Source organism: Sinocyclocheilus rhinocerous, unplaced genomic scaffold (assembly GCF_001515625.1).
Source record: "Sinocyclocheilus rhinocerous isolate Xijiao unplaced genomic scaffold, SAMN03320098_v1.1 scaffold1493, whole genome shotgun sequence".
Classification (NCBI taxonomy): Eukaryota; Metazoa; Chordata; class Actinopteri; order Cypriniformes; family Cyprinidae; genus Sinocyclocheilus; species Sinocyclocheilus rhinocerous.
In genome coordinates, this window is record NW_015640467.1 from 644,446 (window position 1) to 662,784 (window position 18,339).

The window sequence follows — 18,339 nt, forward strand, 5'->3', positions numbered from 1 at the left end:
CATACTAACATGCACACCACATTTCATTTTTCATGTCAGATCCACTTGTGATAAGAATTTGTAGTTTGTATATCCTACAGCCATGTTTGAAATATATAAACAGTCTAATTGTCTAATTATATCAGCAACAATAAGTACTTACAATATTTCAGATTTACAGAGTTTCTAAGTCTTTCACAGTTCATTCAAAACACTTTTAACAAAAACAAATATGCAAATGCTGCCAGTTTACCTCATATGAAAGCCACTGTAATTATTATTAAATATCACCTATCTCTTTATTGTTTGTCACTATTTTTATTTGGGTATGCAATTTTATATCGAGACTTTACCTTGAGAGAAAAACTTCTTGGAAACGGTCATTATTTTTGTAATTGGGTTCAAAGCTGCTAGTGTTGCAGAAATCATTTACTGCAGCGTAAACTGAGATTGAGGTTTGTAATATCATCATAGCTACAGATTTGAATGCTAACTAATCTTTGAGCAAACCGTGAAAAAAAAAAAAAAGTGATTTTTTTTTTTTTTCATCAAGAGCTTAATCCAAATAATTCTAGCAGCTGTTGTGATTTGTTGATTATAATAGGAGTGATCATGTTTGGTTATTCATTTTCAAAAATATTTATGAGTTTGAGTTTTGGTTTTTGGCTGAAAATGTACTCACTCTCAGACCATCCAAGATGTAGATGAGTTTGTTTCTTCATCAGATTTGGAGAAATGTAGCATTGCATCAGTGTCTCAGCAATGGATGCTCTGCAGTGAATGGGTGCCGTCAGAATGAGAGTCCAAACAGCTGATAAAAACATCACAATAATCCACAAATAATCCACACCACTCCAGTCCATCAGTTAACATCTTGTGAAGCCACAAGCTGCATGTTTGTAAGAAACAAATCCTAAAATAGTCCTCTCCATAATATTTGCTTTCTCCAATGAAAAGTAATTTTATCTGAATCAGGAGAAAAACAATTGAATGGAGGAAGCGGTATTATGGTTTTATTAGCATTATTATGGATTATGTATTCTGGCCAGATGAGATGGTTTAAAGTTAAAACATCTTAAGTATGGAATTGTTTCTTACAAACGCAACTTTTGTCTTCTCCAGATGTTAACTGATGGACTGGAGTGGTGTGGGTTACTTGTGGATTATTGTGATGTTTTTATCAGATGTTTGGACTCTCATTCTGACGGCACCCATTCACTGCAGAGCATCCATTGCTGAGACACTGATGCAATGCTACATTTCTCCAAACCTGATGAAGAAACAACCTCATCTACATTTTGGACGACCTGAAGGTGAGTACATTTTCAGCAACTTTTTATTATTGGAGAACTATTCCTTTAAAAGGGAAGATTTAACCAACATGTTAAATGTTCTGCTTGTGGTTGTCTAGTTTACTTGTTACTACATGCCTTAAAAAACTCTCAAAAACTTTACCAAATCCACTGATTTAGTGCTTCCTCATAAGTTCTTGTTCTAATAAGTTCTCAACCTGGTACCTTGTAAACACTGTTTTGTTTGCAGGTGAACTGGTGCGCTGTGTCTTTCTGTACAATCCAGCCATTACGACTGTACCTGCCAATTTTCTGCTAATACCTATTGGTTTTGTGTAATATGCATTGGATGCCAAGCCAAAATTATTGTTGTTGACGGAGACTCCATGAAGCACGCCACAACAGAATCACATTTCAAAGCCTGAGAGATTTTAATGCAGAATCTGCAACACTTTCATTTAAAATAAGGAATGACGTTAACAATCTATCTCATCCTCCAGCCTGACAGGAGCATTTTTGAACAAACATTGATAAGGCCCTGCTCGGCTGGGGTGAGACGATACCACAGACAGATGCGTTTCGGTTCCCCTGATGCAGTTCTCTGGAGACTGTGTGATCTTCAGATCTTTCCTGGAAATGTTCCATCTTCCCTCTGAGTGTCCCATTTCTCAATCTGAGCGACACACGGAAATGTTGAGAGTAAATGACATTCATGCACAATTCTGATGCTTACAGAAATAGGGGATGAAGGAATATTTACCCAGGATAGAGGGCAGAGAGATTTGTAGACCCTCTTGTACCAGTCACATGGAGCTGTGTCGACACCTTTGGCATCCAGAGCTTTTTGGCAGCGATAATAATCTATAAATAAATTAAATGGATTCCATAGATTACTGTGTTTTTTGGACATGGCAGCATGGTATTTCTAAAAGGTGAATCGCAAAAAAGAACAAGTACAGGTTAAATTTCACATTACTCTAAAAAAAAAAAATAAATGTAGGAGGAAAATATTTCTCATGACAATCATAGAAAAATGCAAGAAATCTCCCTTATTTTCTTTATGCAATTTTTCATTGAAAAAAAAAAAGTACCGTTTTTACGATTTATATAAATTATTAGTAAAATATTTGGAGTAACGTGTTTCTGAAAGTCTCTTATGCTCACCAAGGCTGCATTTATTTGATTAAAAATACAGTAAAATAATTTCATGATATTTGATGAACAGTAAGTTCAGAGTATAAGGATTTGAAATAGAAATCTTTTGTAACATTATAAATGTATTTACTGTCACTTTTGATCAGTTTAATGTGCTCTTACTAGGGCTGTATTTTACAGCCCTGAATAAAAACATTCTTTATTTAAAAAAAATAAATCTTGCTGACCCCAAACTTTCAAACGATAGTGTAGGCTTATGTTTCATACAGAATTGTATTAATTAATAACAAACGTGGTTAGCATGTGAGCTTATTTCAGCAACGGAATTAAAAAAATTAGAGAGAAAAAATCTGAATTTTGTGAGGTAAACTAAGAATTGTGAGGAAAAGCTAAGATTTGCAATTACCGTTTTTACCGTGTTGAATAAATAAGTTTCCATAGTTAAGAGCGCAGGTTCAATAAACACTCGCGAACCAAAACATCGCGTTCAAGTAACCACGGCAACGGTAAAGCGTGAACCGACAAAACGTTACACTTTTTATATCACAAGTATACACAAAAAAGTTCTGTTAAAAAGTTTTTAACCCGCTAAAAGACTATTCAAATGACCTACATAAATTACCTTAAAAATGTCGAGCCACCTGACAGTTACACTGATGTTTCACCACCACAGGTCAGGACTTTCTGCAGTGGATTTACTCTCTAAATATGTTTTTCCCCCCTATATATAAATGACTCACCCAGGTAGTTCTGCCAGCAGTTTCTCGTCTGGTTCTGGTTCGGGAAGCGGGCATCGAACGGCGCCGTGCGGTACTTCTCCAGTTTCTGCTGAATGTCCTCGGCCATGACTCGAGCGTGTCCCTTTAATTCAGATAACCTTAAATACATGCATCTATCATAATTCAGCAATAGATTAATGCAGCACGCTGCGCAATGCCAAGAGTTAGCCTATTTCAGAAAAATGCCCATATATGTCCATACGCATCAGAATGCTTAATTTCATCATGAAAAAAAATAAAAAATTAGAATAGTAATAAAACATGGGTCACGAGACTAATGTATTTATATGAGCTCTATATGATTAGACGCTTAGACGGTGTGTATATGACGAATATAACGCTGCACATAAATATATTTCATTAGGATTACAATAGCGCATCTATCAAGGTGTTACGTTTCATATATTATTCCATTTATTAGTTTTGTATTTCAAAAAGATCCGATGTGGTCGATGCCTCCGTCATCACATTGTTAAACACTTTCGCTTTTACAATCAGAGTCCTTGTCCCGCAGAGAATAACGCGCATTTCAATAGAAAGCGTTACATTACCGCATGCAATGACAGCGTTATTGTGCCGTGGTGTGTTTTACCTGTCTGAGGCGGCTGGCTGTTCGGAGTGACTTTTGTTCAGTGACAGACAATCCTCATTCACTAGCTGTGTGTGTGTGTGTGATGATAAGTGCACTTGAGCGCCGGCGTGCAGTCCTTTACGCACGGTATGGCGGACTCGGGTCACATTGAAACCACTGAGATGCGCTCATAGGATGCGATGCGCTTCACGAGGCTAACTCCAGGAAGGAGCCCTCATATGCGTATATGCATGTGCATATGTAAAGAAACCCAGCAGATCAATTGCTTAATCATGTATTTATTGTATGTGAATTCATGTAACCTTCAGAAGAGCACGTCAGGTCACATCCGTGCATTACAGCAGGTTAATGTTTAACCGGTGGATTGATAATCAACTGGAGAGAATTTGCATGGTTATTCTAAAGATCAATGCCTTCCCGTTTTATTTTGGCATCTTGTTTGTCTAAACGTATATGGATTGAAATATTATTTTTTTCTATACACTCGTTCTCAGAACAAAGTAACGTTCTAAAATTCGTTCAGATTTATCTCAAAACGAAAACGTTATTTAAACATCGTTTATGGAGCCAATTCTACTTGTTATTGCTTGTTTCAGAAGATTCAGAAATGATATTAAACAAGATGCCAAATTTTGCTATAAGTTTGATCGCAACATTCACCGTTTGTTTAAATTCATGTCATTAACTGCATGATTTTTACTGTGCATTTCTGCCATATGGACATCACCTTGATTGATAAGCTACCCTAAATATAAAGTAGAAACTTTAATTTTCAGTGAAGCTGCTTTGCAACGATTTGTATCGTGAAACGTGAAAAAAAGATGCATAGAGTCCATAAATAGCTGCAAGTATCACATACAGAGCCGATCCTCCCTATACGCAAAATACGCAAGCTGCGTAGGCTAAATATAAAGTAGAAACTTTAATTTTCAGTGAAGCTGCTTTGCAACGATTTGTATCGTGAAACGTGAAAAAAAGATGCAGAGTCCATAAATAGCTGCAAGTATCACATACAGAGCCGATCCTCCCTATACGCAAAATACGCACGCTGCGTAGGGCCCCCGAAACACCAGGGGGGGGCCCTTGCTCTCAAAGATTATTTAATTTTAGTTTCGTTTTTGAATTTGGCCAGCGGTTATGAAAACATGAATGATAATTTCTTTTAATGCGGTGCGCTGTCGTCCTTTCTAAGTAAAAATCAGTCAAATCATGTCATGTGAATGTCGTAGGCCTACAGTCTCTTGCTCGAGACAAAACAAACAAACAAAAACGAGTTGAAAGCGTACCGAGCCGTGGATTCCGTGCTCACATTCACCAGGAGATGCGTTTAACAGTCTGAAGCTGAATTAAACGCCTCCATAAAGCCATCAGTGGCACATAAACGAACACCAGTGAACTCCCGAATAAATCAATAATTCACTTCCAGTAGTTTTTGCATTTTCTTCGTACAGTAATACGTATTGTCTTACATTTGCTGTCTCTGTGGTCCAGTAAACCTGCATGAACCTACTGTGTGTACAGTGTGCGTGCATGTGGCACGTTTAAATGGAATAACAAAATTACTATGCTGAAAACTTGGCTTATGAATATTAAGTTGGTATGACCTAATAAATATTCATGAGATAAGTGTGACGTCTTGAATAAGCATGAAATAAGAAGATCAAAAGAAATGATAAACTGCATTAAGGATTCAAAAAACAATAGCACTGAATGCATTCTACAGTTTTTATTACACAGCGTAGCAATGCAATCATTTAGAGTATTCTCAAATAAAGACAGAAAATGGCATAAGCTAAATTTCGACCTGATCTACAGGTTTACAAAACCAGTTAATAATAATAAACCTCTAATTATAAATACAATGCATCAAAGTTAGCTGATTTATTTTAAACATGTTCATCTACTACACCTGTAATTTAATCCGCAGTGTTTCATTTGGCTTCTTTAGATTCAAAGTCATGTTGTTTTGGTGCAGCTGATCGTCCTGATCTTCTGTGGATGTAGATGATGCACAGAAAACTGAAGATGACATAAAGCTACAGTAAACTAAAGGTATAGTTCTGCTCGTTGGTTCGACATCCACAGCCGCTTTAAATGAAACCCCCATTTTGTAGATATGATTCAAAACTGCAGTATATTACTCATAACAGCATCTGTAGTGATTTTAGGTCCCTCTTTAAGGCACTACATGTACAGCACTAAGTGATAACAGTCCTCCCTGCTATCAAAACATCAGTGAGTTAACAAGAATGACAAAGGTGCATCTTTAACAGCAGCAGCAGCATGAAACAGCAGAACACTTACAAACACTTTGTTCTGACTCACCCGAACTCTTCAAACCATTAATAGCCGAGACACAAAGTAAGATTATTTAATTTTAGTTTCGTTTTTGAATTTGGCCAGCGGTTATGAAAACATGAATGATAATTTCTTTTAATGCGGTGCGCTGTCGTCCTTTCTAAGTAAAAATCAGTCAAATCATGTCATGTGAATGTCGTAGGCCTACAGTCTCTTGCTCGAGACAAAACAAACAAACAAAAACGAGTTGAAAGCGTACCGTGCCGTGGATTCCGTGCTCACATTCACCAGGAGATGCGTTTAACAGTCTGAAGCTGAATTAAACGCCTCCATAAAGCCATCAGTGGCACATAAACGAACACCAGTGAACTCCCGAATAAATCAATAATTCACTTCCAGTAGTTTTTGCATTTTCTTCGTACAGTAATACGTATTGTCTTACATTTGCTGTCTCTGTGGTCCAGTAAACCTGCATGAACCTACTGTATGTGTACAGTGTGCGTGCATGTGGCACGTTTAAATGGAATAACAAAATTACTATGCTGAAAACTTGGCTTATGAATATTAAGTTGGTATGACCTAATAAATATTCATGAGATAAGTGTGACGTCTTGAATAAGCATGAAATAAGAAGATCAAAAGAAATGATAAACTGCATTAAGGATTCAAAAAACAATAGCACTGAATGCATTCTACAGTTTTTATTACACAGCGTAGCAATGCAATCATTTAGAGTATTCTCAAATAAAGACAGAAAATGGCATAAGCTAAATTTCGACCTGATCTACAGGTTTACAAAACCAGTTAATAATAATAAACCTCTAATTATAAATACAATGCATCAAAGTTAGCTGATTTATTTTAAACATGTTCATCTACTACACCTGTAATTTAATCCGCAGTGTTTCATTTGGCTTCTTTAGATTCAAAGTCATGTTGTTTTGGTGCAGCTGATCGTCCTGATCTTCTGTGGATGTAGATGATGCACAGAAAACTGAAGATGACATAAAGCTACAGTAAACTAAAGGTATAGTTCTGCTCGTTGGTTCGACATCCACAGCCGCTTTAAATGAAACCCCCATTTTGTAGATATGATTCAAAACTGCAGTATATTACTCATAACAGCATCTGTAGTGATTTTAGGTCCCTCTTTAAGGCACTACATGTACAGCACTAAGTGATAACAGTCCTCCCTGCTATCAAAACATCAGTGAGTTAACAAGAATGACAAAGGTGCATCTTTAACAGCAGCAGCAGCATGAAACAGCAGAACACTTACAAACACTTTGTTCTGACTCACCCGAACTCTTCAAACCATTAATAGCCGAGACACAAAGTCTCCATCCTAATAAACAAAGCCCTGTGATGCAGGAGCGACACTGCACTGCAAATATACAATATTCATTCGTTTTCTCCTGACACACACAACTAGCCTTGTTTTTAGTGTTGCTGTAAAATGCAGCTAAATGCTTAGTGTGTATGAAACACAATGCGCATTGTGTAAACTCCTCCGTTATAGCGTTACTCAAGACATCATGCCACTAGACTCAGAATACAATGAAAACAGCACAATGATCCAAACATGAATCTCATGTCCAGGTCATATTTCATACCAAAATCCAAAGGAAAAGAAAAAAAATTATATTTTGCAAAAGAAAATTAAAGCCATTTTTAGGATGATTCAGTTTTTAGATTGTGGCATTACTTTTATGACATTTAAAGCAATAGTTCACCTAGAAATTGAAATGAGCTGAAAATGTACTCCTCTTTAGTCCATCAAAGATGTAGATTCAACAAATTTGGAGAAATGTAGCATTGCATCTCTTGCTCACTCATCAGCAGTGAATGGGTGCCGTCAGAATGAGAGTCCAAACAGCTGATAAAAACATCATAATAATCCACAAGTAATCCACACCACTCCAGTCCAGCAGTTAAGAAACAAATAGTAAGAAACAAATCCATCAAGACGTTTTTAATCTTCAAAACCATTGCTTCCAGCTAAAATGTGTGTGTGTAATCCATAATAACGCTTCCTCCAGTGAAAAAGTGGTCTGGTCTGAATCAGGAGAGAAATCTGCACAGATCAAGCACCGTTTAAACAGTCCAAAACAGCTCTAAACAAATATGTTGAAAAATTCTGATGTGAGAGACAACAGAAGATGGACATTTTTACTGGGGGAAGCATTATTATGAATTATGGACTCGTGTTTTAGCCTGAAGTGACGGTTTAAAGTTAAAATGCCTTGATGGATTTGTTTCTTACAAACACACAGCTTTCACTTCTCAAGACATTAACTGCTGGACTGGAGTGGTGTGGATTATTGTGATGTGTTTATCAGCTGTTTGGACTCTCATTCTGACGGCACCCATTCACTGCAGAGCATCCATTGCTGAGACACTGATGCAATGCTACATTTCTCCAAATCTGATGAAGAAACAAACTCATCTACAGCTTGAATAGCCTGAGGGTGAGTACATTTTCAGCAAATGTTCATTTTTGGGTGAACTACTCATTTAGACTAATTTCCAACCAAATTTGTCATGACCCAGACTGTTCTTTATGAGATTCACTTTTATATGAAATCCCTGATCATTATAAATATATATGTAGCCCCTGATAGTCTCTGGCCTTATGCAGAAATCTGAAATGCTTTACAGTAGTTTATGATTGTCATAAAATAATGCAGCAAGTTTGTAACTTCTAAATGAATACATTCAGTTTGATAGGATTTGGTTTAGTTTCCAATAAAAGCATCTCAGGTTTTATGACATCGATCTCAAGCAGCTTTAACTAGATAACCGATATTCTAAACAAAACAGTCGTGACATGAGCTCTGTTTTGGATTTCAAGTTCTACATGCAGCCACTGTGTAGTTTTTTTGGCCTATATGACCTTTGGGTTGAAAATTAGTGTTTAAATATAAACTGTGTTATTGTGTTTCAGAAAAGTGCATCACTGAAGCGCAGCCTGTAGAACTCCTGCTTCACATCCTCTTCAGTGATCGATTCATCAGCTGTTACTCTCAGAGCGCCGCTCTCCGACACATCATCCTTGATCTTGCGCTTGGTCAGAATCACTGGCTCCGTCTCGCCTGGTTCTGTGTGCTGTCGTCCATCTGGTCCCGTCAGAACGAGGTAACAGGCGTGGCGGCCTCGCTCCAACAGCGTCGCTACACAAATGCAGAGAGATGTTTATTTTTTTTAACAAACCCGACTTACAATATGATTTAAAGGTGCTCGCAGTCGTTTCACAAACTTTTAACCCTACTGCCTTAAAGGTACAGTAGCAAAAACAGTGTACAATAAAGAGAGAAAATGATCATGTAAAACTATTTTTAATGCAACAAAACGTTTGGGAAAAGGAGATACCCTTAAAAGAGATGATGTTCTGTGCAGGATTTCTTCTTTCAAGCAGCAGCTGGGAAAGTCGAGGATGCAGCAGGAATGATGAATGCATCTCATTCTGAGTATCGACAAAAACACAGACACACACACATCAGTGGCTTATTTCTGCAGGTGTGTGTTTGTGTGAATATGTTTTTGCTCTTACGGTCTGGTTGCCGTGACTCTGTCCCCAGAGCATGAACACTGAGTAGGTGTTCAATGTGAGGACAGACGCCGGATGAGGACTCGGAGTCCAGAACAACAGATTCACCTCCCACAGGACCACTCCAGAGCTTCCACTGAGAACCAATACCTAAAACACACCATATATATATATATATTAGGGCTGCACGATAAATCGCATGCGATATTTAACGCGCATCTTGTCAGTAAAGCCATTCTGTAATCAGCGGTAAATCTCCATCACGTGTGGGCGTTGTTCACTGATAAGCTGCGCAAAACCACGATCATATTTTGCGCAGCTTGTCGGTGAACAACGGCTCTGTGTAGTTAATGCTGCTCCATGTGAAAGCCCACATTGATCTATTGAATGCATTCTTGCTGAATAAAAGTATTAATATAAATTTGTATGAATTTTTTAAAATCTTACTGACCCCATACTTTTGAACGGTAGGGTTTTTACATATGATTAAAACTAGCCGAAAAAAAAAAAAGTGTACACACACACACACAGTATATCTAACTATATATAACACCTCAAATTATTATAAGTAATCCTCAACGATCACTTACTCTTTTGGTTTTATTGCCAACGTCTTCCTCTATCATTATATCTGGAATTCCATCTTTGTCAAATTGCCCAAATGTTGGCACACTAGACAAACACACAGAGGAATAAATCAGTGTAACACGCACAAATACCTTCCACTGGTTTGGGATCAGTGTTTTTAATCTCACCTGAGCAGAGTGCTGGTGTTTGTGGTCCATGCGATCTTCAGTTTGTCTGTGTGCAGCAGCGACACGCTGGAGTCCGTCTGGACCAGCAGTGATGGAGAACTACTGCCAGGAACAACCATCACATGCTTCAGAGAATCAAACCTACGGCGAAGCGATCAGAAGAAACACATCATATAATGAGAATGGAAAATCAAAGAAAGAAAGTGGATAAGGTTTAACCCCCGATGTGTATTACTGATAGAGGGAGATCAATCCAGTGTGTGTGTCGGATTTTTCCTCCCAGCTTTTCTCATCCTTCAGCGCAGACTCCAGATCGGCCAGAGCTGCCAGACGGCGCAAACTGACCGCATAGAGCCCAGATTCTGTGGAGAGAGAGAAACGGTTGAGTTCAGGGACATAAAGAAGAAACTAAAGAGAAGAGACGCTAAAATCCTCTACACACTTTTGAGTAACAGCAGGTATGGAGCGCCACTGGCTGTTTTGAACTGCTGGTGACCAAACACCCCGTTCCCATCAACATGCACCTCTGAGCCGATCTGATCCCCTGACTTCCCTGAGAAAAACACCAGCTGAAAGAGGGAACAGATCACAATGAACACTATCACGAAGTCTTCAGCACAGGTGTTATTAAGTGTGAGTGTGTGCGTGTGAGTGAGTCAGTGTTAATTATTCGTCAACGACATTTTTTTTCACCGATGACAACGAGACGATAACGAACTAAAACTCTTTTTGAATGACAAAAACTATGACGTAAATCTATTGACATTTTCGTCAACGAATAAAAACGAGACGAAGATGTTAGGGACGATTTGGGAAGAGATTCATTCAGAACGAATCTGCTGCGGTTCGGAGGTTAGATGCGTAGCCTACACTTGCTGCACGTCGCATAAAATGTTCAAAAATGTCAATATGTGGGAGTAAGAGAAGAGCAGACATATGGATAAATCTGACGACACAAGAGAGAACTCAATTCGGTCCGGTTTTCTGAGCGCAGACACTGAAGCATACAGACGGAAAGCGTGTCTCACAGCACGCGAGTACTCTTTCGCGTCGCATGAACGGAGAACTACACACAAAATTATGTCGAATTGTCCCTTTTGATGAGTATTCACGTAAACAGTTAATTACGTCTGAAGTAAACGTAAACATAAATTAAAAAAAATTTAGTTTTAGTTTATTAACTAAAGTAATAAATTTTAAATTTGCTGTCAAAATTAACACTGGTGTGAGTGTGTGTGTAGGCCTGTCGCAATAATCAATTTATCGACTTATCGCGCAATATATGTACATGATATGTACATCGCCCATTTTATGTTACGTTTATTTACTATTTATTTAAGTGTTTTAAGGCATCTAATATTTTGATACTTAATTTCCATGATCTAAATTGATGACGCTTCAGGATTATATGAAAGTATGGCAAAGTCCTCTGCTTTATCAGCATTCAGATCCGGAAAACTGATCAGTGGGAGATTTCCCTTCAGCACAGTAGAACGCGACTGCTGCCACCTGATCACACCTGAAACATCAAAATATTTCCAAATGCACTTTTGATTTGGACAAAAAGCACTGTGATAAAACCATATTCATACACTACCATGCACAGAATGGTTTGTTTTTTGAAAGAAATTAATAGTTTTATTCAGCAAGGATGCATTAATTTGATCAAAAGTGACAGTAGAGACATTTATAATATTACAAAAGATTTCTCTAACACTTAAAAATAAGGTTTAATTTGTTAACATTAGTTAAATACATCAGTTAACATGAACTAACAATGAACAATACTTATACAGCATTTATTAATCTTAGCTAATGTTAATCTCAACATTTAATAATACATATGTGTCCCTGGACCACAAAACCAGTCATAAGGGTTAATTTTTCGAAATCGAGATTTGTACATCATCTGAAAGCTGAATAAATAAGCTTTCCATTGATGTATGGTTTGTTAGGATAGAACAATATTTGGCCGAGATACAACTATTTGAAAATCTGGAATCTGAGGGTGCAAAAAAAATCAAAATATTGAGAAAATCGCCTTTAAAGTTGTTCAAATGAAGATCTTAGCAATGCATATTACTAATCAAAAATGAAGTTTTAATATATTGATAGTAGGAAATTTACAAAATATCTTCATGTAACATGATCTTTACTTAATATCCTAATGATTTTTGGCATAAAAGAAAAATCAATAATTTTGACCCATACAATGTATTTTTGGTTATTGCTACAAATATACCCCAGCGACTTAAAGACTGCTTTTGTGCTCCAGGGTCACATATGTAAGATCAAACGTTGTATCTGTTAACATATAGTTAGCACTGTGAATTAACATAAACGTTACCATTTTTTTTTTTAAGTAACATCAACAAAGGTTAATAAATGCTGTAAAAAAATTGTTTGGTTATTGTTAGTTGATGCATTAACTAAATGTTAACAAATGAGATCTTATTGTAATGTGTTACAAAGGTTTGTGTTATAAATAAATGCTGTTCTTTTGAACTTTCTGTTCATCAAAGAATCAAGGTTTGTCACGGTTTCCACAAAAAATATGAAGCAGCACAACTGTTTTCAACATTGATAATTATTAGAAATGTTTCCTCATATTAGAATGATTTCTGAAGGATCATGTGACACTGCAGAATGGTAATGATGCTGAAAATTCAGCTTTGATCACAGCAATAAATTACATTTTCGAATACATTCACATAGAAGACAGCTATTTTAAGTTGTTATAATATATATATTTTTTTCAGTTTTTACTCTATTTTTAATCAAATAAATGCAGTCTTGGTGAGCAGAAGAGACTTTTCAAAAACATTTAAAAAACTTAACGACTGTAATCATTTGAACCATAATATTTACATAGTACTGTTTCAAATACACTGTACTTTTTTCTCATTGTTCACGTGTGCGTACTTAAATCCCATACCTGTCTTTTTATCGATAGCTGTGAGATTGTCCGCGTGAGCAACCAGACAGCCTGTTCCTTGAAGTCCAAGGCCCTTTACACCACACTCCAGCCAATCAAATTCAGCAGCTAGAGGTCGTTCCCAAAGCGTCTTCCCATCAGTGCCATCAACAGCCGTTAAAACCAGACATGGGATAGATAAATCTGAAAAATAATCATTATTTCAGGCAGCATAACACACAATATAGCAGCAGCCCTTGAGTACCTTATGAAGATTTTTTTTTAGGGTATAATGACTTGAATCTTATCACTTCACAAGTTTTGAAAACTAATGCATGAGCCGTATGAACTTCTTTTAAGATGCTTTTGTGGGGTTTTAAATTTTTTTGTGACTCACATGGTTATTGAATAGATTTGTCTTTATCTCTAAAACCAACAGCAAGCGGGTTTCTGCATGTGTGTTTTTAGGCCTACCTTCACTCAAACATGTGTTACGGCTAGCTTCAGCATCCTTGTAGATGAACAACACATCCAAGGCTTTGTCTTCATTGGCGTCCTCAACAGCCAGGAAATCATACGTGGCTATAGGAGAGAAACACATTCAGCATCCAATCAGGCATGCATGAACGTTACTACTGTAGCCACATAGCCACAGCCATATCACCCTGCAGCCCAAGACTGGTTGTACTACTTGATTGGCTCTATCTCCCTCCTCTCCACCTGTAGATGGTGAGCGTACTGGTGCTGTTGTCCTGTGGCTGCCGTCGCATCATCCAAGTGGATGCTGCACACTGGTGGTGGTTGAGGAGAGACCCCCCCACCCCCACATGATTGTAAAGTGCTTTGGGTATACAACAATACACAATAAAGCGCTATATAAATGCATCATTCATTCATTCATTCATACTGTGTGTTTTTCACGTTGCTCACCTGCATCAGGCAGCGTGCGGTTCCAGGTGGGCAGGTACTGCGGCCGTACGGGGCAGGGAAGGATGAATGAAAAGGCAAAAACAACCACCAGGCACAGGAAGAGAGAGAGGAGGAATGCAGCCGTGCGCCACCCCGTCAGGTGTGACAAGCACAGCTTTTCTGTGCAGCTTTTCTCCTTAGACACGCCCCCTTCTGCCTCTTCACCCTTCAGAGGCTCCGCCTCAAAACCACGTCCTGATGCGTCTGCCATCTCAGACCAGCTGCACACCACTGCAAGACACAAGAGGGTGAGACATATGAGACCATGGACCACAAAACCAGTCATAAGGGTTCATTTTTCGAAATTGAGATTTATAAGCTTATAATAAATAATCTTTCCATTGATGTAAGGTTTGTTAGGATAGGACAATATTACGAGATACAACTATTTGAAAATCTGGAATCTGAGGGTGCAAAAAAATCAAAATATTGAGAAAATCATCTTCAAATGAAGTTCTTAGCAATGCATATTACTAATCAAAAATTAAGTTTTGATATATTTACGGTAGGAAATTTACAAAATATCTTCGTGGAACATGAGCTTTACTTAATGTCCTTATGATTTTTGGCATAAAAGAAAAATCAATAATTTTGACCCATACAATGTATTTTTGGCTATTGCTACAAATATACCCCAGCGACTTAAGACTGCTTTTGTGCTCCAGGGTCACATATGAGATGTAATCATCTGGTTATTATAAAAAAAAATGCTATTTTATAGTTTGAGGAAAATACAAGAGACTAGCACCATTAGAAAATCGATCGCCTGGGTCAGCAGTCAATTATACAGTTTAGAGTTACATAAAATATTTGGGTAAATGTTGTATTCCAGAGTACTTTTTAATAATTTGACATAAACCCATTTAACCCTATAAAGCCTACTGTATCATATTTGATAAATAAATTTCTAAGGCATCTAAATCTAAATGATCAACATGGTCATACTCATACTTTTTTAGCAAGTAAAAGGCCTTTTAGTGTAGCTGTTAGGGGTGTGCGATATATATCGTCTGCGATAATATCGTAATTGTTGTTTTTCAGCTTTGCATCACAGCAATAAATTACATTTTAAAGTATAATTAAAAGAAAGAAACCCATTATTCTGTATTTTTGCTCAAATAAACGCAGCCTTGATGAACAGAAGAGATTTCACATTATTAAATCACATTATAAATCTTACTGATCCCAATCGTTTGAACAGCAGTGTAAACTACACGCTTCATCATCACACTCGAAGAAACAGCGGAAGGGTCTCTAATTCTTCCTGAATTCAACCCTCGGTGACCAGCAGAACATCACAATCTACTGCATCTACTGCATCTACTCATGCTGCTTTCCCATCCAGACAGAAGCTGCTGTCAAACATCCAAACTAAGCACCTCAGTCATTCTGGAAACTGTCCTTTGGATGACAAAAGCACTTTAACCACAACAGCACTGCACTTACACATACACAAACACAAACACATACACATACACAAATACACTATAAAACAACACCATCTAACGCATTTGACAAATATAAACAAGTGTTATAACGTTATGTATATAATGATTTTTAAAGTACAAAATACAGCCTAAGCCTATTCCATGGCATTAAATAACAACCACACTTTAACTAAATACAACTTATATCAGAAACAACTGTCTAGCAGAACCCGAAATCACGATCATGTTTTGTAGAAGATTTGATATGTTTGTCTTAAATAGAAGTTAAAATGACCTCCGTTAGTGGATCTCTTCAACAAGCTTCACTTGTTGACCAAACAGAAACCAAGTTAAATGAAGTAAACGGCGATGGTTTTGGTAAAACACACAACTGTCTGATCAAAACAAACCTGCTGAAAGACGGATCCTCCTGCGCTGCTGGGTGAGTGAGCGGGTTTGGCAACGACACTTCCGCGTACGGCAACACGGCTGGGACAAAAAGAGCGATTTTGTTACAATGGATTTTTCTTGAAGACAAAAAGTCAAATGTCGTGTGAAATTACCTACTGGGACATTATTGTATAAAAAAAGAGTTTTAATAATTTTACACATTACGCAGAAATGTAATTACTTATTTTTGTGTCAGGCCGTCGTCTGAAAAATATTTGTACAAATAAAAAAATAACTATTAAAATAAATGTAAATAAATTATTTAAACGATTAGTTCAAATTATTCGTTGTAACTGCTAAATTAAATATTAGTGATGTTAGTATATATTTGTATGTTATAGGTATATGTTATACATTTAATTATTAGGCTATAATGCTATTATAATTATAATTATTAGGCTATAATATATATATATATAAAACATAAATAGACATGAAAAGGCATGTATAGGCAAAAACCAATCAGTTTTTAGGTTTCAGGCTATTTTTAGCCAAACTTTGTTCAAAGACGTTTCTCAACTATGTTATGAAAGATATAACATAATATAAAAAAACTAAATATATATATATATATATATATTAGGGTGACCATACGTGCCATTTTCCCAGGACGCGTCGTGCGTAGCGCGCTCTGATTGGCCGCTCGCCCGTTTAATGAAGAAAGCGACGGCGGCGACAGACACTGGAGCGAAGCTGTCCGCAGATGATTTAAACTTTAATTTTTAGGGTAAATTCACCATCACCTTTGTGTGGCGAAAGAGTTAATCGTGTCAGGATGTCGGCCCAGGCTCAGATGAGAGCTTTGCTGGATCAGCTGATGGGAACGTCGAGGGATGGTGAGTGTTAGCCGCGTGCTAACGGCTCTGAGAGGATTTCTGAAGGCCGCGCGCTCAGATTAACCCAGACCAGAATATAATAACCCAGTCAAACAGTAAAAACAATGTCTTAAGATATAAATCAGAGTTTTAGGATTTGCTAAATGCAGCAGCATTTCCTCTTGAAACGCTTCGGTTTAATGTTTGCGTACATGTAGGGGAGTGATGACGTCACGGTTCTGTATGCTAAGCTAATGGAATATGATGAGGACATTTTTTTTTTAATCAAAAATGACGCTTTAGTTTCTTAATTTGTTATACTGTTATACTCAAATACATTATTATTAAAAAGCTGAGAAAATAGTCTTGTTTTTAGAAGAATTAAGAATAGGAATTATATAGGCACCAGTATATCCAACCCTTAAGTAACGTAATTGGTAATGCTATTAAAAATAGTAATGTTATTATTATTATTATTAAAGTTAGTGATAGACCAATATGATGTCAAGGCCAATTAATTAGACAGCATTGTCAGTGGATTCTATTCTCTTAATATTGTTTATAAATATATAAATGAAATATACATATTTATATATATATATATATATATATATGAAAATGTGTGCGTGAATGAATTGTATATGTGTATATAAAATATATAAAACAGCATAAGTTGTGTTTTTTTTGGGCTATTTTTACAACCTTGTCAATGGCTGGCGCTCTTTTATTTGACAGTATTTTTTTTAGTAAATTAATATTGGGTGAAAATTAATATATGCGTATTCATGAATGTATAAAATATTTAAAAGATAGAATATATAACCATTTATAAAGCATCTTTGGCCATCTCTCTTGTTATCAGCTATTAATAAATTGGATTTCATATATAAAAAGTAATTTCCCCAAAAATGGATGCAAGCATTAAATCTGAAGGAGCAGTGCCAAGAGGAAATATGACTTTTAGATTGTTATATGATTTTGATCAGCTCAAGAGGATTTTGCTTAAGATGAGTAAACAACAGAAGGGACTTGAGCAGATGCGCTTGAATTTGTTAAATTGAGTTTTACTGGCTGTAAGAAATCTCAGCCTCCGTGTGAATGAAGCGACTGTCTGTGTGAATGCTAAGATGAATTTATATGCTTCCCGTACATTTGTTTCATACAGACTGAACAATTGTGGCCCCTTTATTCTATTCATTAAGGTTCAGTGTATGTTTGCCAGCCTACATCTGCAAGGGAGTTGCAGAAAAGCCTCATGTTCATCGAGCCGTGAGTCACCAATGCTTTTTAAAGCTGTTATGAATATGAAAAACAATACTGTTTGCTTTCCAGCAGTAACTGTGTTACACATCACGCTAGTTGGTAAC

General features: G+C 36.8%; 3 protein-coding genes across 6 annotated transcripts in view; 1 reads left to right on the top strand and 2 right to left on the bottom strand.

Annotated features, from left to right (window-relative positions):
• Positions 1 to 1,678: 1,678 nt before the first annotated feature.
• On the bottom strand, positions 1,679 to 4,030 carry cox6b1 (cytochrome c oxidase subunit 6B1). Of its 2 annotated transcripts, none has more exons than XM_016569142.1 (4): positions 3,798 to 4,030; positions 3,167 to 3,303; positions 2,032 to 2,132; positions 1,679 to 1,944 (listed from the first exon to the last, which is right to left on the bottom strand). In XM_016569142.1, the coding sequence occupies exons 2-4, from the start codon at positions 3,270 to 3,272 to the stop codon at positions 1,891 to 1,893; spliced, it is 261 nt and encodes an 86-aa protein (XP_016424628.1). In that variant the 5' UTR covers positions 3,273 to 3,303; positions 3,798 to 4,030; the 3' UTR covers positions 1,679 to 1,890. The 2 variants fall into 2 exon arrangements, with proteins under 2 accessions (XP_016424628.1, XP_016424627.1); XM_016569141.1 differs by having other exon boundaries at positions 3,167 to 3,287; positions 3,798 to 4,024.
• Positions 4,031 to 8,995: 4,965 nt separating this feature from the next.
• LOC107753070 (protein FAM234A-like) lies at positions 8,996 to 16,111 on the bottom strand. The gene is made up of 12 exons (XM_016569172.1): positions 16,003 to 16,111; positions 14,242 to 14,511; positions 13,786 to 13,893; positions 13,333 to 13,515; positions 11,791 to 11,916; positions 10,840 to 11,025; positions 10,633 to 10,759; positions 10,398 to 10,538; positions 10,233 to 10,314; positions 9,646 to 9,792; positions 9,465 to 9,558; positions 8,996 to 9,265 (listed from the first exon to the last, which is right to left on the bottom strand). Exons 2-12 carry the CDS (start codon positions 14,489 to 14,491, stop codon positions 9,036 to 9,038), a joined length of 1,674 nt encoding a protein of 557 aa, XP_016424658.1. The 5' UTR covers positions 14,492 to 14,511; positions 16,003 to 16,111; the 3' UTR covers positions 8,996 to 9,035.
• Positions 16,112 to 16,800: 689 nt separating this feature from the next.
• Positions 16,801 to 18,339, top strand: part of luc7l (LUC7-like (S. cerevisiae)) — an 11,308-nt gene continuing 9,769 nt past the window's right edge. Inside the window, exons 1-2 of one of the 3 annotated variants that reach the window (XM_016569125.1) lie at positions 16,801 to 16,993; positions 18,175 to 18,241. In XM_016569125.1, the coding sequence (XP_016424611.1) occupies positions 16,991 to 16,993; positions 18,175 to 18,241 (70 nt within the window). In that variant the 5' untranslated portion in view covers positions 16,801 to 16,990. Of the gene's footprint in view, positions 16,994 to 18,174; positions 18,242 to 18,339 lie in introns of those variants that run through there. The other 2 variants (XM_016569126.1, XM_016569127.1) reach the window with 2 other exon arrangements.